Genomic DNA, 26,583 nt, shown 5'->3' with positions numbered 1-26,583 from the left:
AAAAGGAAACCGATGCATCTTACCCAAAAGACAACCCTCACACATGTTTGGAAACTGTGTGAGTTTGAGGTACATCATTTTCCATGTCCTGTGAATGTAACTTGGCAAGCGCTCTATAATTGAGATGACCCATTCTCTCATGCCAAAGATGAGTTTCAGCAAGTTGTGAATCTGAAATAGCAAATGCTTCAATAGAAAATGCAGCTGAGTGATGATCAAGGTGATAAAGCCCCTTTTGCAAAGTGCCAGTGAGAACTATGGCATCATGAAGATCATATACTAAGCATCTGTATCCATCAGAAATCACTCTGAAACCTGAAGTGGCAATTGCTGAAATTGAAATCAAGTTGACTTCAACTCCAAGCACAAAAAGAACATTTGTCAGAGTGACAGGATGGCTTGAAATGGATGGCTTAAAATGGATGTGACAGGATCGGCCGACTAGTCCATACTACATTGGACCAGGTCAGCCCTTCAGATTTGGCTTTTAAAGCATATACCCAACAATATCTTGTGAAGTCATCAATGAGAGTCATGAAATATTTGTACCCCCCAATGGCATTTGTCCTCATTGGGCCACACACATCACTGTGCACTAGCTGCAATTTCCTTTGTGAGAGTTTTGGACAATTCTTTTGAAAAGGAAACCGATGCATCTTACCCAAAAGACAACCCTCACACACATGTTTGGAAACTGTGTGAGTTTGAGGTACATCATTTGCCATGTCCTATGAATGTAACTTGGCAAGAGCTCTATAATTGAGATGACCCATTCTCTCATGCCAAAGATGAGTTTCAGCAAGCTGTGAATCTGAAATAGCAAATGCTTCAATAGAAAATGCAGCTGAGTGATCATCAAGGTGATAAAGCCCCTTTTTCAAAGTGCCAGTGAGAACTATGCCATTGTCATCACGAAGATCATATACTAGGCATCTGTATCCATCAAAAATCACTCTGAAACCTAAAGTGGCAATTGCTGAAATTGAAATCAAGTTGACTTCAACTCCAAGCACAAAAAGAACATTTGTCAGAGTGACAGGATGGCTTGAAATGGATGTGAGCTGCACATCTCCAATTCCTTTTACAGCATAAGAAGCATTATTAGCACATGTGACAGTCCCCCCTCGAGGTGCATTAGCTAAGGAATGAAACAACTGTCTGCAAGATGTGACGTGCTTGGAAGCACCACTATCAAAATATCAAGACTGACCATCATTAGCAATAAAGATTGCATCAACTTTGGAGGGATCAAAGGAGCAATGGACAGCCCATGCCCAATCATCCTGGAGAGCATGTGCATGTGAGGCATCTGCTAGCTCATGGGATTCAATTGCATGTGAGGCATTTACTGTCAATCCTGCTTTCTTCTTCTCCGAAGCAATGCACTTCCTGCATTCTGAAATTTCATGCCCGGGCTTGCGACAATAGTTGCATCTTTTCTTCTTTGACTTATCTGCTGTATTTTGAGATACATTGGAGAAATTGCCACTGTTAGGCGCATATTTAGGCTTGCCCATAATCTTGGCAACCTTGCCTTTTCCTGTCTACTGTGAAGCAAATGCATGATCAGGAATAGTAGCTTGCCTATTAGCACGACTTTGCTTTTCCTGCAAAAGCAAAGTGACTAACTGATCAAAGGAGTAGTGGTCTCAATTACCCATGGCCACTAGTCGAAGGGTTGTGACAAACCCTTGATATGTATCTAGCAGCCCATTCAATGTGGTACTGACAAGCTGAGAATTTGGCAACACCTCATCAATATTCGCAAGTTGTTCCATGAGGTCCTTGACCTTTGTCAAGTATGCATCCATACAGTCACCTTCATTCATGCTGACTTCCTACAATTGCTTTCTTAAATATGCAACACGTGCCTTATTGCGAATCTGATAAAGAGAAGCCAATTTGTCCCAAGCATCCTTTGCTGTCCTGCATGACCGGATGTGTGGTATAATGATTCTCTTGCATGATAAAGCAATACAAGAATGTGCATTTGCATCTCTTGCATCCCATCTTGTTTGTTCCTGAGTTGGAGGAGCAGCAACAAGGGTGCTAGAGGATAAAGCATCAGGAGGAGTCCCCCTTGCAAAGGGACCAACATTAGGGGCAGCCACTGTACCATTGGCTGGCCTCAGATCAATCCCAGAAACAATGTTCCAAAAATGTCTTGCAACAAGAATATGTTTCATGAGATAAGACCACATCGGATAGTTGGTGCCATCCAACTTATCATCTTCACGAAGAATGCCAAATAAATCACGATTGTTGCCAGCCATTGCAAATAGGACAAGTCAAAAATGCACTCACAACATGACCCAAAAGATAGCCTTAAGGCTTGCAACTGCAAAAAAATAGGACTTGCTGTCCAAATCTGGAAAAGCCCCAAATTAAGCTGTAATTTGCAAATGTGATCAAATGGCCTGCAATTTCTTGCCACAAATCTGAAAGTATCGCAATAGACCCAAAAGCCGCAATTTGTAGAGAAAAACTAAGCTAAAAATAGGGCAAATTCAGGAAAAGCCCCAAATTGTCTGCAAATCTGCAATCTACTTGCAAAATCGTAGCCCAAATGCAAAAGCCCCGAATGTCACAAAAAAATTGCAGATCTACTGCAATGTCTACTCCCAAAATCGAAGCCAAACAATGGCTGAATGCATAGCTAAACCTGCAAATGAATCCTGCCAACAGATGACGAACACCGGACACCTTCAGCCTGCAAAAGAATCTGCAAGTACAAAACAGTACGGACGAAACTGTACGGCCAAATTCTGACGCGTAGTACGGAGGGCTGTACGAAACTGTACGGACAAATTTTGACGCGTCGTACGAGAATCCGTACAATTATACGGACGAGCTGACGTGCAAGTGTATGGACAGGAGGAGGCGCTGTACGAAACCCGTACAGTTGTTCGAACTGTACGGACAGCAGGTCGCGTCGGAGCTATGCAGAACGTCCAAGAGCTGAAGCTTGATGATGGAGCGGAAAAGCGGGAGCTGGAGCTGGAAGCAGGAAGCTAGGAGTAGGGAGCAGGTCCGGGAAGGAAGTGCTCTGATACCACTGTAGGCTCATGGAAGCAAAAGGATGCAAAAGAGTGGAGCAAGAAGTGGAAGCCGTTACATCAACAACTAGAATGAAAATGAAAGTACAAAGTACTATAAAAGAGAACCCTAGGACCTAGTGTCCTAGTGGTACCACTAGTACTAGGTGTCATAAGACACTAAAAGTACTAGGTGACCTAAGTGCCAATAACTAAAGCTACATGGCACATACCAGGGCCCAGAGGGGGCATCAATACGACCGGGAGAAGATGGCCTACATGCTTGCATACTCTCGGGAGATATTTCTCAAGCATGGACTCTCCGGTGCTCAGTTCATCAGGGCTGTCCACTTAGTGCATTGCTTTATGCTATTGCTACCCATCCCATGCTTCAGTATATGAATCATCTGGTGGCAATAGAAGGCTTCATGGTTTGGACATTCCTAGCAGTGGTACGTTGATTGCTCAAGCATATGCTGATGATTCTTTTTTTACTCCAAGGAATACTCGGCAGGATTTATCCTCTCTCATGCAAGCACTCTCTCTTTTTGGTTTGGCTACTGGACTTCATGTTAATTTTCAGAAATCCAAATTGTTACCTTTGCATTCCAAGGAATGGCATTCTCTCTTATGGCTTGGCAAAATTGTTCAACCAAATCAACTGGTTCGTCACTTGGGCTATCCTCTTGGTTGGATGATTACTCGTCGACAACAATTTGATTGGGTTTTGGAAAAACTGAAGAAGTTTCTGAAGAAGAAACTTGAATGCTGGAAACTTGTCACATGGCCTTTGCATGTCAGGCTATAGATTGTTCAATCCATTCTTATGGCATACATTCAGTTTTATTTGCCCTTGATCATGTTCAACAAAGGGCATCTTGCAGCCTTCATCTCTCTGATTATAGCAACCTTTTGGCGCTCTAAATATCACAAAAAAAGCTTACGGTTACTTTCGGTGCAGCATTTATGTTCTCCCAAGATGCATGGAGGACTTAATATTCTAAATCTTCATGTACATATTCTTGCTCATAAAGGCAAAACAGATGCTGCAATTTATGCAGGGTTCTCAGCCATGGGCTGCCATGATGCATCTTTTGCTCTCTCAACTTACTACCCCTACCTTTGGTTATTGGCAGCCCACTCTGATACGTACAAATCTCTTTTACGGGCATATATTTCACACCAATCACGGGCATAGGCACACAGATTATCCTCCCAGCCAACCTCGATGGTAGCAAGCTATCAAGAAGATTACGTTACGTGAAAGCTCCTGCTTGCCAAATCCCAACGAGCCCCAATTCCCTAGATGGATCTAGTATGCCACATGTCTTCATTCTAAGATACCTCCTAAATGCATCATTTACCCCTCTCTTGGGATAACATTGAATCATTTTCCCCTTGGCACATTTAATGCATTTAGACCCTTTAGCCTTAGATCCACCTAGTCTAGTGCCATATCACCCTCACCTAGGACCTTGACTTTAATTCCTTTCTTATCATTTACGTAAAGCCCAACAAATATAATACAACTTTGATCCTTTAAAGGAAAATGTCGACCGACCCTTCCGAGGTCATGTTACCTCAACTTGAGCGTAACATTCCTTCCCTCTTCAGGCATCAGCGTCCTCGATGATAAAGTCTCCGTAACTAGTATACGGATTCCCAAGAAGCTTCTGATAGAGGTAAACCATGCCATGCAACCAACACCGTGGGTATCTTCCGATCGCGTACTTGCATTGTTCCTCAGTCAAAGATTCCTGTTGGTTTGTGTCTTGCATTATCCTCTATCTCCTGAAACAAAACAACACCCTCGATTAGTGAGTCACCTGTAAGCAAAAATTTCTTTAAACGAGAAACATGAAACACTGGGTGCACCTTACAACCCTGTGGCAATTCTAATTTATTGGCTGCCTTGCCTATTCTTTTTAGAATTAACCATGGCCCACAATATCGAGGTGATAACTTAGCACACTCTCTTGCAGTCAAAGACTTAGAGTGCGAAGGAATTCTGAGAAAAACTTTTTCTCCTTCCTTAAATTCTCTAACAGATCTGTTTTCATCCGTATACGCCTTGGCGGATGTTAGCTCTTGCAAGTGCTAGCATCTCCTGCATCTGAACCACAAAGTTCGCGGCACTAAGCACTTTCTGAGGTACTCCAACTGTAGTTGGATTCGCTGGTCTATAACCATAGTTCAGCTCAAACGGACTGAACCCTGTAGAGAAATGTTTTCTATCATTGTAGGCAAATTCTAACAATGGCAACCACTTGTCCCATGTATGTTGCCTCAATGACACATATGCTCTAAGCATATCCTCTCAAATTTGGTTGATTCTTTCCGTCTGACCATCCGTTTCTGGATGATCCCCACTACTCATTCCCAACTCAGTCCTTAGTGTCTCAAACACCGCAATCCAAAAATGATCGGTAAATTTGACATTCATGTCTGACACTATGGATTTGGGTAATCCATGCAAACGAAATATATGTTTAATAAACAAATCCGCCACTTGCGGGGTACTAACAGACTCTCTAGTTGGAATGAAGTGAGGCATCTTGGTAAGACGATCAACTACCACGAGGATAGAATCATATCCACCTTGTATCGTAGGCAGACCTACAATAAAGTCCATGGAAATGCTCTCCCACCTACCTAGTCGTATTTCCAAGGGCTATAAAAGTCCGAGTGGCTTCACCCGCTCTGCCTTACTTACCTAACAAGAAAAACAACGTGTCACATATTCATGAATATGCTTTTTCATCTTTAGCCAAAAGAAATCTCGTCTCACAAGATCATATGTCTTCTCGACTCCTGGATGTCCCGCACATGGGCTATCATGGCATTGTTGAATGACTCTCTACCTGAGATCATTCTGATTAGGTACTACTACCTTGCCATTTCTTTTCAGCATACCATCTCTTATGGTATATCTTGCATAAGTTTGGCCTTTTCTGGATGCCAGGTCATCCTTTTCACCGGTTTGAACACATGAGCCTTAGGCCAAAGACTCTGGACGAACTCGTCCACCTTTTGAGTTTCTCTAATCTCGGTCGTTAGAGCACTCTCTAATACCGTGAAACTCATATTATCCATAATGCGTGACAACACATCAGCAACTTTATTATCCTTCCCTCTTCGGTACCGCATCGTCAAGTTAAACTCCTACATGAGTTCTGCCCACCTAGCTTGGCGGCCTCTCAAGTCAAGTTGTTTACAAAAATGTTTCAGAGTATCATGATCAACATCAATATAAAACTCTAACCCATACAAATAATGTCTCCATGTTTTCAGAGCATGGACAACAGCATACAACTCTAATTCATGAGTTGGTCAATTTCGTTGAGAGGAAGAAAGCTTCTTGCTTTCAAAGGCTATTGGCCTTCCCTCTTGGAGGAGAATTGCTCCTACCGCAATGCCACTTGCATCGGTTTCAAGGAAAAACGGTTTCTGGGGATCAACTATTTTTCACACCAGTCCTGAGACCACAGCTTGTTTTATGGTGTTAAAAGTTTCATGTTCATTCTGTCTCCATATAAAAGGTACTTTATCTGAGGTCATATCAGTCAATGGCGATACTATTTCGGAATATCCTTTAATATGCCTTCAATAAAATTGGACAAATCCCGCAAAGCACTCTAAGGGATTGGCCAAGTCAGTATCGCAGCCACTTTCTTTGGATCCATTTCTACCCCCTCAGGAGTAATTATGAATCCTAAATATTCAAGTCTTCCCATACACAGTATAGTTTTCTTTTTATTTACATAAAGACTGGCTTTCCTCAAAGTACTGAACACTATTCTTAAGTGTTTGTAATGCTCAGCAACACTTTTGCTGAATATAAGAATATCGTCAATAAAGTGTACTACAAACTTTCCGATATACGGACGTAGTAAATCGTTCATAAGCATCACGAATGTAGCTGGAGCATTGGTAAGTCCAAAGGGCATTACCAAAAACTCATAATGTCCAAACCTGCTTCTAAAAGCAGTTTTATGCACATCCTCAGCTCTAATATGGATCTGATGATAGCCACATTTAAGATCTATCTTACTGAAAATTACGGCCCCATGTAACGCATCTAGCAAATCATCAATCCAAGCCATCGGATACCTGTGCTTAATAGTGATATTATTCAATGCTCTGTAATCTATACAGAGACGAAAAGTATCATCTTTCTTCTTCTTTAATATCACTGGCGAAGCAAAAGGTGAGAAACTTGGTTGAATCTGCCCCAGTTGTCTTCGTACCTCCGCCTCTTCGGTAAAACTCAACCTATAGGGAGGTATATTTACAGGTTCTGCCCCCGGGATTAGTTCTATCTTATGCTGAACATTCCACTCTGGAGATAACCCATAAGGTAACTCATTCCTAAAACAATCAAAGAACTCCTCTGCTATTTGATCAATCAGCTTGGCCATCTCTCCATTTTGGGCAACATCAGTGCTAGCCGAAGAATTATCAATCGGCTCTACCGATGCTGTACAAAGAAACAAAAACTCTTCTTGAGCTTTTCGAATTTCCATTACGGAAACCAAAGGTCCTTGAGGTATATCTTTTTCACCTCGTAAAACATACAGCACATCATTCATCTTGAATTGATAAATGTGCTTTTTCCAATCTATGGCTGGATTCTTTCTAGAATGCCAAGCCTTACCCAGGGCTATTTCTGCATGAGCAAGCTTTGTCATTTCAAAATCAAGCTTCTCAGCATAGTCCTGAATTCGAAGCTCTAACTGGGTAACCCTTTGGTCCCATACTTCAGTATCTACCATTCTGACTATATATGCATAGTCAGATGGGCTAGTCTTTAGTTTCAACCTCTTTACAAGCTTAGAGTTAATTACATTGTGCATTGACGCTGAGTCAAACAACACAATGACATCATGATTAGCTACTTGCCCTTTCATCTGAATTAACTCCGTATCATTAAAGGCTGTACACCCCGTTGCTGAGGGCTTTCACAGGACATTATCAGGTGCACTAGTTACTAGCTTAGCAACAGACACACATAACAAAACAGGTACTGACCTTTGAGAAGATCTCATAGCTGAATCTCCATCTGTTCTGCTCTGGGACTTCCCTCCAATTCCACGTCGCATTCTAAGATCACCATCTCAACCATCCAACGATCCTTGTTTCGTGGACAATCTTTGCACTGATGAGGCTAAAAGCATCCAAAACACAAGCCTTCTCTCCTCGCTTTTTCTCTTTGCTCTGGGTTCAAAGAAGACTTCGACCAAGCCCGAGCTGCCATTGGTGTTACTTTTCTTTTCATTCCAATGGTGGAACTTGATTTAGGAGTCTCAACTGGTTTCGCCTGCTTGGCTTGACCACTAGGTTGTAAGGCACTCCCTTTGCTAATCCACTTCTTCTTAAACCCAGTTTTCTTTGGGTACTCATACTGAGTCCCAACCTGCACAAACCCACTTGGTCTGTTTCCTTTTGCATCCTCATAGTTCACGGCTATGGCAATTGCTTCATCTAGCGTGTTCGCATACTTAGCCCAAACTTCCATGTTGATCCAATCATTCAATCCAAAGATAAAATCTTTTACCTGGATTGACTGAGGTAGAGGTTCATAAACTTTCATTATACTTTCTCTGAACTTATCAGTGTATTCTGCCACTGATAAATTTCTCTGACGAAGGTTTCGATACTGATGCCAAGCTCGGGATGCTTCGTCAGGAGGTAAGAAGTGTTTTCTAAATTCTTTTTTAAACCCCTCCCAAGTATTGGATGCTAATCCATCTTTCTGTTGTTTTATCCCCCACCTATCCGCTACCTCATCAAACATATGGATGGCCTCGCGGATTTTCTTCATATCATTCTTGATTTCACAAATGGCGAAGGCCTCGTGCCATTTGTGTAACCAGGTTTCTATGATATCGAAACTACGGTCAGACATCCGACCAGAATACTTTTCTGGCCTATAATTGGCAATATTAGGTACCTTAGCCCTCCTAGGCTCAGCCGTATGAACACTGGATTTAGGCTCCATTGGATCTTTACCTTTCTCTTCACGAGATGGTTTGGTAGACATACTATGTACCATTTTCCTGAGCTCGGATTGCCCTACATTTACTTATAACTGTTGCGCTAAAATCTGTTGCAAGGCATCCTCCAATAAGGCAATTCTACCAGACAGTGTATGGCCTGCTGGATGCGACACCTGCGAGGTCGGCCGGATTCCCGACTCTACGGGATCCACCTAGAAGCTTCTTCTTCTACTTCCATTTAGGTCAATGAGTGCGTGCGTGCGTACGTGTGTGTGTGTGTGTGTGTGTGTGTGTGTGTGTGTGTGTGTGTGTGTGTGTTTTAAACACACGTAAATTGTATCCACAATCAAAAGCCCAACTCCCAAATTTTACAGCTAACCAGGCATATATCAAACTGCAACCAAAACCACTTTTCCCTATGCTAGGGAAACTCCTACAATCTCAAAAACCTCAAATCCTTAAATCCAAAAGCATAATCTCGCTCCCAATCCAGCTCACACACCTTGAAGATCTAGAAATTTAACCAAACAAATAAAACAGAGGAAAAAAGGACATCGAAAGCCCTGGTATCTCCACGTGATCAACACACGCAAGACTGGTCTCATGGATGGTGCGTCATCTGCTAACTACAACCGTACAGAGCTCTCTACAACGATCAACTCTACCAAGGCGCTCTTTCCATGCGTTACTCCCGAGGCCCTTGTTGTAAGAGGAGCTTCCAAGGCTCTGCACCTGGGGTGAGGCCATGCACCACCAACTTGCTCAAAAGAGCCCTACTCTACATCTATGGATCAATGACACCCAAGCCTCTCAATGTCTGCGGCATGATCACCCTCTGCCAAGCTACTTGGGCCCTTGTGTTCCTTGTTCCGTCAAAGCTTGCCCAAAGGAAGTTCCGTACTAACCGTCGGAGCTGCCCAACGCATCCTCTGTGCAAGGACCAGCAAGAGACGATATACCAGGCCGTGGCAAGAAGGACCTGGTTTGCCACTAAGGTGTGACTTGCTAGGGAGAGCTTGGCTGAGCTCCAATAGAGAAGCTTGCGCCGAACGCTCTCCAGGACCGGGGCAATCTGTTGCTCTGCCGTGATGTCAATACCCACCTGGCAACCGAGGTATCTCACTGTCTGACCCCGCGGTATCCATCTAAAGCCAAAGTCACCCCCCCACTCACAGATCTCCTGTGTTTCCTCAAAGCCTGTGAAGAAGCCTATGGATTTCATCCAGTTAATCTGTGCCCCCAAGGCCTCACAGTAAATAGCTTGGGCGCCTCTGACTCTCTCCAGAGTCATTGTGGTGCCCTCAACATACAAGGCCGTGTCATTTGCAAACTCCGAGTCAAGTAGCCTCTCCTCCTGTCTGATTGGGAGCCTCAACCCTGTGAGACCCGCCACCTGCACTGAGATTGATTTGCGTACGGGTTATCACGAAATCCGTATCTTTGCTAAACACATAGATAGAACCGCATTCCGAACTAGGAGGTATATGTCGTGTTCTTAGATGACATCTTGGTATATAACCGAACGCTAAAGGATCCCATTGGACACCTCCGGATTGTCTTAGTTATTCTAAGACAACATAAGCTTTATGCCAAGATGAGTAAATGTGACTTCTTTATGAAGGAGATCATTTACTTAGGACACAAGATTTCTTCTGAAGGTATTAGCATTGATCTAGATCGTATGCAGAAGGTTTTGGAATGGCCTATCTCTCAGACTGTGAAACAACTTCGTTCTTTCCTAGGATTCACGGTTTTTCTACGGAAGTCTGTACATGATTATTCCAATATCATGGCACCTTTGACCAACATATTGAAAGGTCACGGACACAAGTCTACCCAGCCGATCTCTTGGAATGATGCATTGAACAAGGCTTTTGAAACCTTGAAGTTAACTATCAAGGAAGCACCCGTTCTTGCATTACCCGATCCTATCCAGCCTTATGTTTTAGAGGCTGATGCGAGTAATTTTGCGATTGGGGCGGCTTTATTCCAAGAGGATAGACCTGTAGCTTTTGAGAGTAAGAAGCTAGACGACACCCAATATCGTTGGCCCACACTAGAAAAAGAACTCTATGCAGTTGTGTATGCTCTGAAGGTTTGGCGACACTACTTGTATGGTGCGAAGTTTCTTCTATTGAACGATCATCAATCAATCAAGTCTGTGTGTGACTGGTCTGAATTGAGGGGAAGAAAGGCTAGATGAGCAAAGTTAATGCAAGATTTTGATTTTGAAATACGTTATCGAAAGGGTTCGATAAATAGTGTGGCGGATGCCTTAAGGTCGTGGACGCAGGTCTACCCAGCCGATCTCTTGGAATGATGCATTGAACAAGGCTTTTGAAACCTTGAAGTTAACTATCAAGGAAGCACCCGTTCTTGCATTACCCAATCCTACCCGGCCTTATGTTTTAGAGGCCGATGCGAGTGATTTTGCGATTGGGGCGGCTTTATTCCAAGAGGATAGACTTGTAGCTTTTGAGAGTAAGAAGCTAGACGACACCCAATATCGTTGGCCCACACTAGAAAAAGAACTCTATGCAGTTGTGTATGCTCTGAAGGTTTAGCGACACTACTTGTATGGTTCGAAGTTTCTTGTATTAACCGATCATCAATAAATCAAATATGTGTGTGATGGGTCTGAATTGAGGGAAAGAAAGGCTAGATGGGCGGAGTTAATGCAAGATTTTGATTTTGAAATACGTTATCAAAAGGGTTCAATGAATAGTGTGGCAGATGCCTTAAGTCGAATCAAGTTTATAAATGCTATGTCATTTACGAAAATATCCTCAAACCTATTTCAATCCTTGAGAGGGCTTTGCGCAATTGATAGTCATTTCAGTTCTTATTGGCAGAAAATCCAAGATGGGAGCTCCATGGTTGACCAGGACTCAGGGATTGTGCCACCTACGGTACAGGTGGTGGGAGGTCAGTGGATGATTAGGAACGGCTTGTTGTTCCGGAATGGAAAGATACGTGTGCCAAATGTTTCGGATCTTCGATCCAAGATTCTCTGGGAGTGTCATGATGCTCCTAATGCTGGACATCCAAGATACATCGGACCTTGTCTCTGGTGAAACATATCTTTTATTGGTCTAAGATGCGTGCATTTATTGAAAACTATGTGATAGGTTCCCGGGTTTGTCAGGTTACTAAGGCAGAACGCCTTAGAAGCGCGGGTTTATTACAACCATTGCAAAGCAAATCCCGGGTAATAAATGGAAAAGTATTTCTATGGATTTTATTACAGGTTTGCCTAGAACGCGCAAGGGTCATGACTCCATTTGGGTCATAGTGGACCATCTAACAAAAATGGCTAGATTCTTACCTCCTAGAACAACCATCTCAGCTGTTCAGCTGGTTCACGAGTTTGTGGACCACTTAATTAAGCTGTATAGTTTACCGTCTGACATAGTCAGCGACAGGGACTTGGAGTTTACAAGTAACTTCTGGACACTTGTTTTGAGAAGTTGGAAACTACTCTAAGTATGAGTTTCTCATATCATGCACAATCTGATGGCAGTACAGAGAAGGTCAACCAATTGGTTGAAGATATGCTTCGGGCATATGTTTCTAAGAGAGAGTCTTCATGGGAATATTATCTCCCCATGATCGAATTTGCTTACAACAGTGCAAAGCATTCAAGTACTGGTTACAGTCCTTTTATGCTTATGTACGGGTTTGAACCTAAGTCACCAATTATGGTTGAGTTAAAGGGGATTCAAAATTATTCTGCAAAGACATTCTTGCAAGACATGGAAGAAATGTTGCAGTTTGCCAAGGAGTCCATTAGAAGTGCTCAAGATCGGCACAGATTTTATACTAATAGGCATTGTTCACCCAGAGAGTTCTCTGAAGAGACGATGGTATATTTGTGTATTCCCAAGGAATCCAAGAGCCTAAGTACTGGTTTGGTTCCGAAGTTATCCCCCGTATGCTGTGGTCTGTTCGAAGTTATTAAAAGAATTAAGCCAATTGCATATAAACTAGAATTGCCTCCTGATGTTAAAGTACATCCAGTATTTCATGTCAGTAGACTGAAAGAGTTACTGGATGCAGATGATCAACTTGTTTCTCCTTAAGAAATAATAGAAGTTACAGATTTGACTTTTATTCCACACGAACCTGAGACTATTCTTGAATTTTACGAAAGACAGATTCGTAATAGAACTATCACTGAATACAAGATCAAGTGGAAAGATCATGTTGAGGAGGATGCAACATGGGAGACATTACAGAACCTCCAGAGGATATTCCCAGGTTTTTTAGCGAGCTCAAGAGTGAGTTCTTAGAGGAGGGGAAGTATGTCATGTGCACGGATTGGTATCTGACGTGTACTAGGTACACAAGACTAGCTCAGGTAGCCTGGGGAGGCTTAGGGCTAGGCAGGCTTGATTCTCGGGTTGAGTGGCAAGGGTACGAACCAGTTAGTGGTCTTCGCTATTTTTGGCACATTGGGCCCATGTCTATATAAGGGGCCCAGGGGTTCAAATCTCAGAGAGCCGATGGGAGCAAGTCTCGTTCCCAGGTGCTAGGTCTAATCCTGGAGTGAGGATCGAACGTACGCTTGCATCTTAGCGTAGCCCAAGGCCCAACAGCAAATCCCAAGCTTCACGGCACCACCTCGTGGTATGGGACGCTAGGCTGGTTAGGATCTGGTTGGGAGTTCGTGCCAGTAGCTCAACTTGTGGCTCGGAGGGGGCATCTCCTGATTCAAGATCGCATCCCGTAGATGTCATGGTTGGGTGGTGAGCAGCCAGCTCAGATTCCTCACGTTGGTGTGTTCTTGTGTTTGCTTGCAGATCAGAGGTTTTAAGAGTGCTGGGGTCATGTCAATGGAGCATCCATGATGTACTGGAAAGGGGGCAGCCAATCCATATGGATACCGTGACTCGCAAACCATGGAGTCGAGTGCATACCATGTATCAGCCCCGCTTTCTGCTAGAGAGAGAGGAAGAGGGAGAAAAAGAAAGAAAGAAAGAAAGATGTATTAACGTCCGTGGAAGACCTCATGGGCCTATGGGACAAGGTACAAAGTACACCAAAAGGATGATCTCATGCCTCAGTGGGTTGGAGCAAAGGGCGCACTAAGGCCCTTGCTGGGTGCTAAGACTAAGGCCCTTGCTGCTAGAGAGAGAAAGAGGGAGAAAAAGAAAGAAAGAAAGATGTATTAACGTCCGCGGAAGACCTCATGGGCCTATGGGACAAGGTACAAAGTACACCAAAAGGATGATCTCATACAAGCCTCAGTGGGTTGGAGCAAAGGGCGCACTAAGGCCCTTGCTGGGTGCAGACTACTAAACTGATAACCTGAAAAACTGATAACCCGATAACTCTATTCTCCATAGGGTCTCAGGCTTTGTGTATCGGTACAATAGTGGTAGTGCTCCAACTAGGTGGGAAACCGTGGCGCACAGCCCAGTTGAACATCTGTGCTAGGATCGGTGCTAGGACCTCCTGTCCATGTGCAAAGTGCTCGGTCCGTAGGCCCTCATGGTCTTGCGCTCTCCGATTGTGTAATCTGCAAAGTGCTGCTCTTGCATTCTGTGTGGTGAACAAGCGGCAAGTAGTGGGCCTAGGCATAGAGGACATATCCAGTGGTGTCTGCATTTGGGCATCATAGAGAGAACATGCATACGTGTGCCATACATCCGGATCGGTAATGGGAATAGGTAGCTTCCTCTCCAATATGAAGCCCCATCCAGTGGTCGAGTCTCCTCAAAAAGATCTGACAATCTTGTCCATACTATGTGTGAGGAAGGCCCGCCTCTTACGACGTGTCAATCGTCGAAAGATCCCTATGTCTCGGGTGGTGTCAGATGACCCAGAGTCCATTCTTGTTTCAGGTGGGCTCTCACCTTTGCGCACTCGTCGTCAAACCAGGGGTTTTGGGACATCTTCCCATCTCGGACCCGCATGGGTCAGGTCGTGGGAAATGATCTGGTAGCAGCATCATGTACTATTGAGACAAGGGTGTTAGAGGCGCTGGCGAGGTCTATATCATCTCCAAGTAGAGCCGGGAGCCCCCTGGCTAAGTGACTCATGTACACTGGGTCAAGGGCACGGTCAAAGTGGATCTGGATGCGTGCAGGTATGGGAGGGGTCTCCCTATGGCTGGCATATTGGCAGAGATATGGAAGGCCAAGTATGAGTGATCATCTCCGAGTGGGGGGAGGGGGGGGGTATGACAAACTCGTGTATCCATGAGACAAAATCTAGTGGGCCTAGTAGATAGTCCACCGTACTAGATCCACCACCATGATGGCCATCTGTGAAGACCATTATAAATGATCAGGTCGTGGACTGCCCCTAGCTCAAGCAGAAGTCGTCCATATCCTGTCACCTGTGGGGCATCTGTAGAGTGTCTCAATATCCTGAGCTCAAATGCATCTAGCTCTGGGACTATATATGAATCTCTGTCATCGGTGAAGTCAAGCAGGCCAACTTGCTTATTTCCGGTCCGTGCATTGAAATCTCCTAGTAGGAGGGTGTCTCCCTGTCTGGAGAACTCCATGATGTCATCCTGAATCATCTCATATGGATTGTGTATGTCTATAATGACCTCTCGTGCATAGGATGACATGTCTGGAGGGAAGTAGCACACTACAATGAATATGGGTCAAGCATCTCGAACCTTATCACCCCCCCATACTGCTGAAAAGTCTCCCTTCATCGAACTTGATGGTTGGACGACTAGGTGATTAGCATCGTCTTTAAACACTTAAATGCCTGGTGATTTGTCTAGATTGTAAATTCCTGCCTACACAAAAGATGCTCCCATGTTTTGAGGGCATGAATGACTGCTAACAGCTCCTTATCATATGCCAAATACCTGGTCTCGGCTGGAATCAGCTTGCATCCATCGAACGCGATGGAGTCAAATGGCTGGCCCCACCCCAAAGCTAAACTTGGAGCTGTTGTAACTGCTTCCTTCAGAAGATCAAAGATGGTATGGGCTCTTTGAGTAAAATGGATGGGGTGGTTTCTTTGCATACCTCCAACGCAATGCTAGGCATCTCCCACTCCACAATGCCTTTAGTAGCAAGTACCAGATTCGTTTGGTCCCAACCAAAGGCAGTGATGTGTAGGACAATCGTTCAAACTGGTTTCTCTTGCATGTAACCTCTCTTTGACATAATGATAATGGATCTCAATGTGTTTGTGCATGCAGGAAACATGGGATTCTGTGCCACTGCAAAAGCTCTTTGACAGTTAGTATGGGAGTAGATGGCTGTAAACCACCACAAAGATTGGCCATCCACTGAGCCATACACATCCACCATAGTATTTGGATCATTTGGAGAGTCAATTCTTCAAATTGTCCCAAGGCCCCAACAAATCGGTAAACCATTTTGCCAATTGATTAACTCAGGCAGCCATATAATTGCACTAAGGAGGAACATTTCAAAACCAATAAGTTTCTCCACTAAAGTGCTCTCGAATTTTGAGCTTATGAGCAGGGGTCAAGGACGTAAGGCAGCCAAAACTTTGTAGATCTTTTTACGAAGGCCCTATCGACAGTTGAAGCTTTCTCCAAAGCTTTGGAGCTTACTTCCATTTGGTAATTGAGATCACACCTTGTACACCAGCAAATTGTCACTCCAGGGGGTTGTTGGAAATATTGTACTATTTAAGGCAATGCCCAATAAATTAGTTAGATACAAGGTTAGAGGCACTTTTTCCTTCTAAGGTTTTCCCCCTAACAACAGTTAGTGGTTGAGAGAGTTTAAATTCACCTAGCCTCACCCTAGGGTTTTAGGGTTTTATCATGTTGAAACTTGATAGCCCTCTTGTATCTCATTCATGCAAATCTCAATTGAACTCAGCTCCACATTTTTTAGCTTTCTCCATCTAGAAATGCTCATATATATGCCAATGACAATCCCTACCCTCCCAAAGTGTCCTAAAAAGGTGTCAACTCATCAATGTAGAGCACTCAACTCAGCGGACATCTGTGTGGTGCACATTCTACCTATGATTCTCTTTTAAGGCTGTAATTGCCCAAATGATGCCATTTGCAATGGAAGAGCCCAGAGCCATGAGAGAGGCAAGCCCATGTACTGAATCAATGAAAGTATGCGAGAAAATGTGATTCGGAGTAGAATGGTTCCATCGGAAGACTATCTCACCAATTGTGCACATACCTACTCACTCAACATGCTCATTGATCGATGTCTCTAGCCATATGTTTTCTCTAGTTCAGAGTAGAATAATTCCATCAGAAGCCTATCTCACCAATCCTGCGCACACCTACTCACTCAACATGCTCATTGATCTGTATCTCTAGTGCAAATCCATTCACCATCGCCATTGAGTGGCCTACCATGATGGTCCAATAATTACTACACCAATCAGGTTTTATGGATCGATGGTCCTAGTGCGAGAAAGCCTTTGCAGACAGCTCATTATAGAGCTTAGCCAAATCAGAGTAAGTCTTCCCCCACCATGAGTCAAAATCCTGCTTGAAGGCCTTCATAATCCTTGGTTCTGCCATTCTATATGCTTTTTATGGCATCTTTCACATGTGATGTGTTGAAGAGAGATCAGTTGTATGGCAGAGTGTCGTCTACATCAAGCACAGGCTGATTAGGGACATCATAGAGGGTATCAACATATGCCTTCCAAAGACTAGGGTCTTTTGGTGGGCCATGGTGACCACTTTTACAAGAATATCAACCAGAGCTCTTTGGATCTACATGTAGCAGGCATGCTCATCTCTACCTAAGGCGGTGATGTATGGCTGTAGGTATGAGCCAAATAAATTGTCACTCCCCCAATCCTGGCACACCCAATCGCCAGGGTCTCTATTCTATGTGTAGACATCCATGTGTACCCATGTACGATGGGAGGGGCCCTCTCCAAAAATCTAAAAAATCTATGTGTGCACCACAAGATCCTTGCCAAGTTGCCTAGAGCTCACAATAGAACCCCAATACCATTCCAGAAATCAATTAAAGAATTCATGATCTACCTGCCACGTACAGCTGTACATATGTACAGGTCTGCAGGCCACATACCCCTGCACAGATGTACAAATCTATCCACGGATTGCTCAGGATTTATGACACCTCCTCCCAAAGCTAAGAATTGGATACAGTTACAACAGATTTGGCTGTGGAGTCCAGCAGATACATGTATACGGAAACCAATTAGTGCTTCTTCAATTTCACAAAGACAATATGCAAATTATAGGGAAGTAAGAATTTCTCTTGTCGAGTTCCAATGATTCAAAATGTGTACCGTCCACCCCACATGTGGAACAAACAAGATTAAGAGCCTACCTTTCAATTAAATACAACAAGAATCTCTTGGACAAGAGTCAATACACCTAGCAATACATGCCCTCTTACTAGCACATGGCAAGAATGACCACTTTAGGTCACTTTCAGCCTTCTGATTTTGCCCTAATATTTCCCTTTGGACTTAACTAAATTATGCCATTTCCGCCTTTAAGACATCAATGAGACTACTTCCCACTGCAATTAATCACATATGTTTTAAAGCCTGACCCTGTCAAGGAACTATAGCAGGTAACAGTTTAAATATACTGCACAAGTTTGTCTAGCTCATTCTTCAGCATGAGATTCAGCATCAATACTCATTTAAACATATAACGAAGAACAGAGGGGATTTGTTTAAGCAAATACACCATACAAATTTAAAATTAACCTTGAGAAGGTTTCTATGCACAGGGGAAATTTGCAGCATCTTGTAGCTTAAATTAGAAGGAACTTACCCAGTTTTGTTCACGCTCAAGTATATGCTCAATGTTGACAAGGAACTCTTTCCCTTTAGGAGGAGTGATCTCCAAGAGTCTCTTCACACGATCTTCCATAACTTTGACCTCCTCTCTCTGCAATTAGCCTCGTTCCCAACCCTCAACTTGATAAGAGCAAGTAAGACATAAGAAATGGCAAAGAAATCAAGTTGGACATAATTTCTATGACAGAGTTGAAGAAACTACAGCAAGAAGAATCACCAGGGTTTCTCGAGGCCCCTCCTTTTCTGTCTTGCTAGGAGTCTAGCAAGCAATACAGATAATCACAAACATGATACATAGGCTACCACTACAAGCAATTACATTATGATTTGTCTTTCAAACTATAATTTGAAACGTTAAAATGCAGAGATGACCTAGTTAACCTTTCTATAGCAGCACTATTTTCCACAAAGGAATAACTAAGTAGGATCTGTCCAAAAAGTAATTCTTAGTTGCAGAAAAAGGATTAAAGCAAGGTGTAGAACTCAAGGCTCCTCATTACAGAAAATAATATGAATGCGTATTCACAATCCTTCTGTGTTTTTCAAGAAAAAAAATTATCAGACCTTTTGATATTCAATATAAGATACTAGTACCTTTAAGTAATCGAAGATAATAAGACATTGAACCAGTACATGGCGCCTGAAGCCTGGATCTTTCAACTGTTAAAAACATATAAAAAAGACTAAGGAAGCAGCACAAATGGAAGATCGAGGCCACGTTCAGTGCAATATACTACTTCTAGCATGTTTCTCACCTATAATGACTTCTTTTTTAAGGAAAATAGCTGGAACATAATGTACTACCAGGGTGAACAAGCTGTAAACACATACCTCCAAACTCATAAGCTTGCTACTGGTTAAATATTTGATATTGAATGCAGCATTGTCCCCTTCATCCAAGTGACTAGAGCTGTCATCATCATCACCTAGTGGTTGAGCCTCAAATGTGCTAAGAACAACCTGTCACATGCCCAAAAAATAAATAAATAAGACTTACTTTGAATAGTATACTTTGCCGGAGGAAATTTAAGGCCACATTACAAAGCAACTAAATTTTATCCTTCTACCCTTTGCATGCATGCAGAACAAGCATTGAAAATAAGCGCAGAATAGAGTGCAGTGATACAGATTTAGAGATAGATTTGAGACTGGCACCCCTAGACTTGAAGAAAACATCTGCCACTTTGCTCCATGTTGAAGTAAAACTGTAGGATTGCAAAAGCACTCCTGCAAAGAATGAAAAGCAATATAAAGCATCACCCACAATAGTAAACATGACATCCCCACTTTCAAAATCAGGCATACAGTCCCATCTAGAATGCAGAAAACTTCTGTGTCTAATATGACCAGCAAAGGCTCAAATTAAACAAACAAATGGTTACTTGTAATCAATGCCAAACGTCTGTGTCTAATATGACCAGCAAAGGCTCAATTTAAACATGAGAATGATTACTTGTAATCAATGCCAAATGTTCCAACAATAGTTTCTAGCTTGCATGACTGATATTCAGCCAGTTGGTGGTGTTTGACTACCTTACTGTTCCAAAACACCATCAAATGTATTCCCTCTGATACATTCCAAAGTTCTAAAATGTGACACAATCATGATGATCAGCAAGTGTGACCATATGGCTAGTCACCAGTCCAAGATTCTTAGCATATTGTGGAAAGAAGGCTATCATACTTAATTATGAGGAAGCAATTCCTAACCTTCTGATAGCTGCTTCATTATTAATCTCATAAAAACCAATCCGTTATTAGCTCTCCTGCCCGACCGATTATGTAGTTAGGCATTCACAACTACAACTCTAAATTCAAGAGTAACACACTATTTATTACACGCACCAAGAAAATAAAGATGAAAAGGTGGCTCAGGCAGAAGAACCTGTAAGCTCCAAAAGGTTCTATAAAAGTTGAAATCGAGGGAAAGGCCTGCCACAAATATACAACATCAAGCTGCTTGCCTTTGTAATTGGGATGGATCCCTTCCAACATCTTCCAAGCACAGGGGTTTATTCCCAAAACATTAAGATAAGGGCAAACTTCCCCCAGCAACTCAGTCATTGGATCTGCTTTAAAGAAACACTAAAGAACCATACCATCACCAGGAGGCTCCTTCTCATATTTTGTCTCATTAGACGTGTTGAAAATGCCCTTTATATTCACAGCTGCAAATAAGGATCAAAAGAATCAACCCAAGCTTCACATTTGGTTCTTTCCAGTAAAAGCCAGCCAGCTCATGCACTATTCCAATTCAAGGGAGATTAGATTTCTTACCTGAACGCTCGGAAAGAGGGAAGAAATGGGCAAGAAACATCAAAATTCGGCCACAAAAAACCACATCATTGGCCTGCACAATGCACATTTAGGTATTTTAAACAAGCTGGCCCTCAGTCTACTCAACCCCTATACTGTAATGTACAAAAACTTCTTCAGAACCAATGTAACAACTTGGTCGCTCTAGACTCCATCAAAATCCAAAAAATAGAGATTTAGCATGATGATTTTTTTTTTTAAAACATTGAAAGATACATCAAGTGCAAACTGCAGTGTTCATTGCATTTAAAAACATAAAGATGTCTGAAAGAAGATTTTAATCTAGAGTTCTCTTTGTTTAGACCGCAATGAGGGAAACATGTTCATAGATCCCTGTAATGCTACCTTCAGGACCAACTCTCAGGTTCGTTGGCTGGTCATGCGAAGACTCTTGAATTTTATGGTTTGGCTGGTCATGCTAAGACTCCTAAAATATTATGCTAAGATCTCCTTTGATCAGATGGCCGTTAGATATGCACCCTTTTCCATAATGGAGGTACTATGGGTGGAAGATGCTGCCCCTCTAAATCGAATCCCCTCTAAATCTTTTTTCCCCCCCAAAAAAAGTACCGGCTCTCAGAAGTTTTGAAAACAATAACAAGGATTTCAGCAATACATCAGGCGCTGAAAAAAGCGATTGCTGTCATGCAGCCCGCGTCTAGGAGTCTAAGTTCCAACTCACTGCCTAGGGTGCCACAAGAGCTGGTACCAGCATCCTGTGTGGACAATTATACAACCAAACAGATCCCTTTATCCATGAAAATGTAGAAGATACCTGCAGGCCATGCCTTGCAAAAACACTCTCACTTTTCGGCAGTCTTCCTTCAACCACTGTGCCCTGCTCCCAAATCACAAGACGGCAATTTGCACCCAAAAATACCAGGCCATGATGCTAGCAACCGTCTCCCAATGCTGTCCTTCGGAAAAAGCTCCAAGCGCCATCAAGCACGAGGAGAGGAATTCTAGATGTCGTCACTGACATGCTATCAATCAGGTAGGCCAGGGAGATCTTCTCTATGGAGAAAGCATGCCGCACTTTTGACAGCCATGCACCACAAGGCAAGTGACAACTGGACCCATCCTCTGCAACCTAAAAACAATCCTAAGAAAATCCTGTCAAATCCTCACGGCAACAAGGAGCTATCATCTCTACGTCTCCTGCATCACAACGACAACAAGTCCTGTCCCTTCGCATCTTATCCAACCATGGCCAATAAGTAGGCATGTCTTGTTGGAATGGTATGGTCACATCCCCATCTGTAAGCCCCCATATGGGAAGAGCATGGTGGGGGGGGGGGGGGGAGGGTGAACCTAGAGGTGATGTGGCTGCCACATGGGCAGCACTTTGACTGCCATGTGGGCAGCAAGCTCACAGCAAGAACACATAAATATACGGGGCTGCCACATGGGCAGCACATGGGCTGCCATGTGGGCAGCAGGTCAGAGGAAATACCTGACAGATCTGGAGCAAAAAGTTCCCTAGGGCAGTGTGTCTGCCACGTGTACGGAACTGTACGGGGCTGTCAGCAGAAGCATATGCAGACTGGCTCCCGGGTGCCTGTAAAATATGTACGGAAGGCTGGTGCAGAAGTGCAGAGCTGTACGGATGTCTCCAGCAGGCTGTACGGACGTGCAGGACCAGTTTTAGGGCTGGAAAAGAGCCTGGACAGAGGCGGAACAGCAGGACACAGAAGGTGGATGGTTTGGAGCACGTTCTGCCCAAGATCCAGGGCTAGAACAGATCCGGCAGGACTGCCGGGGCCAGTGTGCAGCCTGACACGTGGCCTGGCAGGGCCTGCAAAGGCCTCAAAAGGAGAGCCCAAACAGGGCGGTTTTCACAGACAGGGGTCAGCTAGGGCAGACTGCCGCGTCAGCCAAAATGGCCCCTACCAGGTCGGTTCATTTGGGAGGCTCTCAGCACCTTGGGGCCTCATTCTACATCCAGTTGAGCAGCAAACAGCCGCTGAGAAGGGTCTGCACACCTAGGCTGACATCCGAGGCAGCAACGTGCAGGGATCAAGGCACCATGACTTAGTCTACAGAAGCTTGACGAGGAGCACACGGGCTCAGGGATCTAAAAGTGCCAAGGAGGTAGTACAACAACTTTTGGTAAGGACTGAGGACCACGGTTTGGTGGGACTCTGGACTCTTTTGTATTGTGACCTGTTGTGGATGGAAATATATTTTTTCTTGGTACTATATCTCTCTTGGAGCATTGTCCACATACTAGCTTGCACACACACATGTATATTGAATACACACAAAAGAAATTTTGGATTCCGTAGTTAAACACTTCTGCGTGGATCCCTGAGCAAACCTATCAGTCTTCCGTTGTAGATACCCTAGTTTGGTTCATTTTTAACACGTCTGTGGGTCACTTGCCAAAAGAAGTACGAAATCTATCAAGCCTCAAGCCTCTCTTGATCATCTTGGTCTCTTGCTTGGAACATCATACTGAATAATAAAAGGACAGTTTTTTTGGAGCAACTCAAGGAGCTCCTGAGCACCTGGCTGCTCCCGCTGCCCCCCTCCCGCCATCTCTTCCTCGCAGCCCCCCCCGCCGCCTCCACTATCGCTCCCCCTCGCTGCCTCCTCCCTCGACCTCCTCCTCTACCTCTCCACCCCCCCTCCCCGTCTCCCCTCGCCTACCCTCCCCGCCTCGTCTCCCCGCACTGCCCCCCCACCTCCCCTCTCCGCTTCCTCCGCTCCCCCTCCTCCTCCCCTCCCCGTTGTTCCTCCCGCCTCCCCCGCTGCCCCTTCCCGCCTCCTTCCGCCGCCCCTACCACCTCCTCCCTCCGCCTTCTCCGCCTACCACCTCCCCCTCCGCCTTCTCCGCCTCCTCCTCCCCTCCCCCCCCCGGCCGGCTTCCTTCTCCCGCCTCCTCTTCGCCTCTTGCCCTCGCCTTCTCTCCCTTGCCTTCTCGTCCCCCCCCCCCTCCTTCTCCACCTTCCTCCTTCCTCTTCCGTCCTTACCCCCCCCCCCCTCACCCCGCCTCGTCTCTACCTCCCCCCTCTAACGCTGTTCTCCCCGTTCTCTTCCTCCTCCCTGCAGCAGGAGCATTTGCGCTTGTTAAGGTGAAAGAAAACCTTGGTGGTGACCCTTGGTCTGGCCAGAGGGGCTCTATGGCAGCACCCTCGAATCCGACGGCCGTTAAGGTTCTTCTTTCCCCAGCTGACAAGCAACAAGTACAGCAGGCAGTTCAGTCCCTCCAAGACAAGGCGCTTGTGGGTAGAATTGTGGGCCTCACGCCTACACGGAGACAAGTGCGAGAGTGGATCCAAGCGAGCTTGGCATTAGAAGGAGACCACATCCAGAAGGTCACCATCTATGGACGAGGCGTTTTCCTCATCCAACTAAGCTCCCCCGACACTGCCTTGGAGCCCCATCCTCCTTGGCCCACATCTTGTTTACCTCTTTCCTTGGTATCATGGATTCACATTGGAGGACATGGATATGACACACCATGTTCCACGTTTCCCAGTTACACTTCGCTTCCCAAGGCTCCCCAAGCAGTATCGAGCCATCCTCCCTTCCATTGGTCGGGCATTTGGCAGTGTGCTTGAGTCCCCGCTAGAGTCGGCCACCTTAGTTCTAACAGATGATGGAGTCCCCAGGAGCAGACTGGTGGTTGAGAGCCCAGAGTCCCTCCCAAAGTTGATCCTTCTCGAGACCCTTGAAGGGGGCACACTTTGCCAAAGGGTGGAGATTTCCGGGTTACCAAGCCAGTGTCTTCAGTGCAGACAGATGGGTCACCTCGCTAGAGATTGCCCCCGTGGCCTCCCTCGTGCACCTCCCCCCCTCCGTAGAGTAGACAGAGTTAGCAGGCTTGAGCCTAGCGTCCTCTTAGGCAGGAGCAGCAAGAGTTTCACAACCCTTGGGTTAACCCCTCAGAAGGGGACTGAACCCAAGTTAAAAAGAAAAAGAAACCAAGCAAGCAGGCCCGCAAGCGCTGCAGGGGCCAATCGCAAAGAGAGGGACAGGATTGACCGAGAGGCCCCGAAGGAGGAACGACAAGAACCACCGCCCATCCAGACGGTCCTCCAGCTTCAAAGGTTCAGCCTCCGCATCCACCCTTGCAGCAACATCGAGCCCCAGGAGCTCCAGATGCGGCGATGACGGAAGCCGCAAATGCTAGCCTGATGGGAGCCGCAGAGGAGCCGATCCAGATCCCCGACGAGCCTGATCAACAGGGGGGCCCTGTGGTCCTTGTCCGTCCTCCTCCCTCTCCTCCCCCTCCTCCCCTAGACCCTTTCCCCTCCTCCTCTTCACTTCCCCCTCCCCCTCCAAGGTTCCCCCTGCCCCCTCCCCCCCCTTAGCCCCCCCTCCTATAGTCACCCTCACCACCCGCCCCCCTCCTTCTATCCCTCGCATCCCTACCACTCCCTCTCCTGTCGTCCCCCTCTCCACCTCAGCAGCAGGTTCTTCCGCTTCAACACCCCTACCAGCTGGCAAGAGAACGATAATGCAGCTGGCAAGGGAATGATGACGCCTCCTGCTGCTGCTTCATCGCAGCAACAGCTTCGTTCAGGGAGGGATCCTGAGGGATGAGGCTCGTCTTCCCAGTCAGCGGCTCCTAACCTCTAGCCTAGGCATCCCTTACCACGGGACTTCTGGAGGTTAGGACCCTAGAACTATCTTGAGATTCTGGACAGATATCCTCTACCATTGGAGGTAACGCTCATGGTCCTTCAGTCCCAAAAGGGGGGTTTGATCAATGCAGTGGGATCTCCGACACACCTCGATAGGAGATTTTCGTTTGCCTCCACAGGATTGGAGACATGGTCCTCAGAGGTATTCGATGCTATTTCGGGGAATCAGATTACACTCATGATGGATCAGTGGATGGGGCCACATGGACTAGACCTTTGGTATGCCCATGGTGCGGAGGTGAACTTTCAGTTGAGCTTCACGCGCAAGGAGCCGCTGTGTGGTTTGGCGACGAGAGTTATTAGATTGCCGCTGGAGGCAAAGGTGGAGCAGGCACACTTCTGGCCCCTCCAAAAGTGTGCAGAGCTGTTCAGGGTGGAAGCCTCCTTCATGATGAAGTGGATACGGAAGATCGGTATTGAGCCGGTATCCACACTAGTACGACAACGCACAGATATTGACAACTCGCCCTCTAAACCCCCGACAAAATCACACAAAGCAATCTTTCTAGGATAGGAACCCACTCACTGGAACCTACACAGGCTCCACGACCGTGTTCGTAGCCACCCGCAGTACCTAATACTCCGACAGGAGTTGCAGAGGGCAGTGGTAGGGCAGGCCGTGGACATCCTTATGATTCAAGAGCACGTGTTTTCAGCTTCAGACATCAGACGACGCCATCACCTTCTCGCAGGGAGACGTCCAGAGGAGTGGTCCCCCACGATAGGACGGAGTCGAGGGGTTTGCATCTCAATCTCACATACTTTGGCTCCAGAAATCTACGATCAAGGCGAGCTCATTCTAGGATGGGCAGTTTGGATGGGAGTTCA

At 45.2% G+C, this 26,583-nt stretch overlaps 1 protein-coding gene across 2 annotated transcripts in view; it reads right to left on the bottom strand.

The window, feature by feature from the left end:
• The window catches only part of THO1 (nuclear matrix protein-like protein), a 113,512-nt gene that overhangs the window by 37,353 nt on the left and 49,576 nt on the right, over positions 1-26,583 (bottom strand). For both annotated transcript variants that reach the window (XM_087387440.1, XM_087387439.1), the window contains exons 7-14: positions 21,068-21,140; positions 20,890-20,958; positions 20,676-20,722; positions 19,946-20,017; positions 19,622-19,750; positions 19,385-19,450; positions 19,008-19,049; positions 18,765-18,881 (exon numbers count right to left, since the gene is read on the bottom strand). In XM_087387440.1, the coding sequence (XP_087243566.1) occupies positions 18,765-18,881; positions 19,008-19,049; positions 19,385-19,450; positions 19,622-19,750; positions 19,946-20,017; positions 20,676-20,722; positions 20,890-20,958; positions 21,068-21,140 (615 nt within the window). The remainder of the gene's footprint in view (positions 1-18,764; positions 18,882-19,007; positions 19,050-19,384; positions 19,451-19,621; positions 19,751-19,945; positions 20,018-20,675; positions 20,723-20,889; positions 20,959-21,067; positions 21,141-26,583) is intronic.

This window comes from Dipteris shenzhenensis, chromosome 16 (assembly GCF_047967505.1).
Source record: "Dipteris shenzhenensis isolate YYH24624 ecotype China chromosome 16, Dip_SZ_1.0, whole genome shotgun sequence".
NCBI classification, from domain to species: domain Eukaryota; kingdom Viridiplantae; phylum Streptophyta; class Polypodiopsida; order Gleicheniales; family Dipteridaceae; genus Dipteris; species Dipteris shenzhenensis.
Note: the sequence above shows the minus strand (reverse complement) of the source record. Positions and strands in the feature narration are given on the sequence as shown.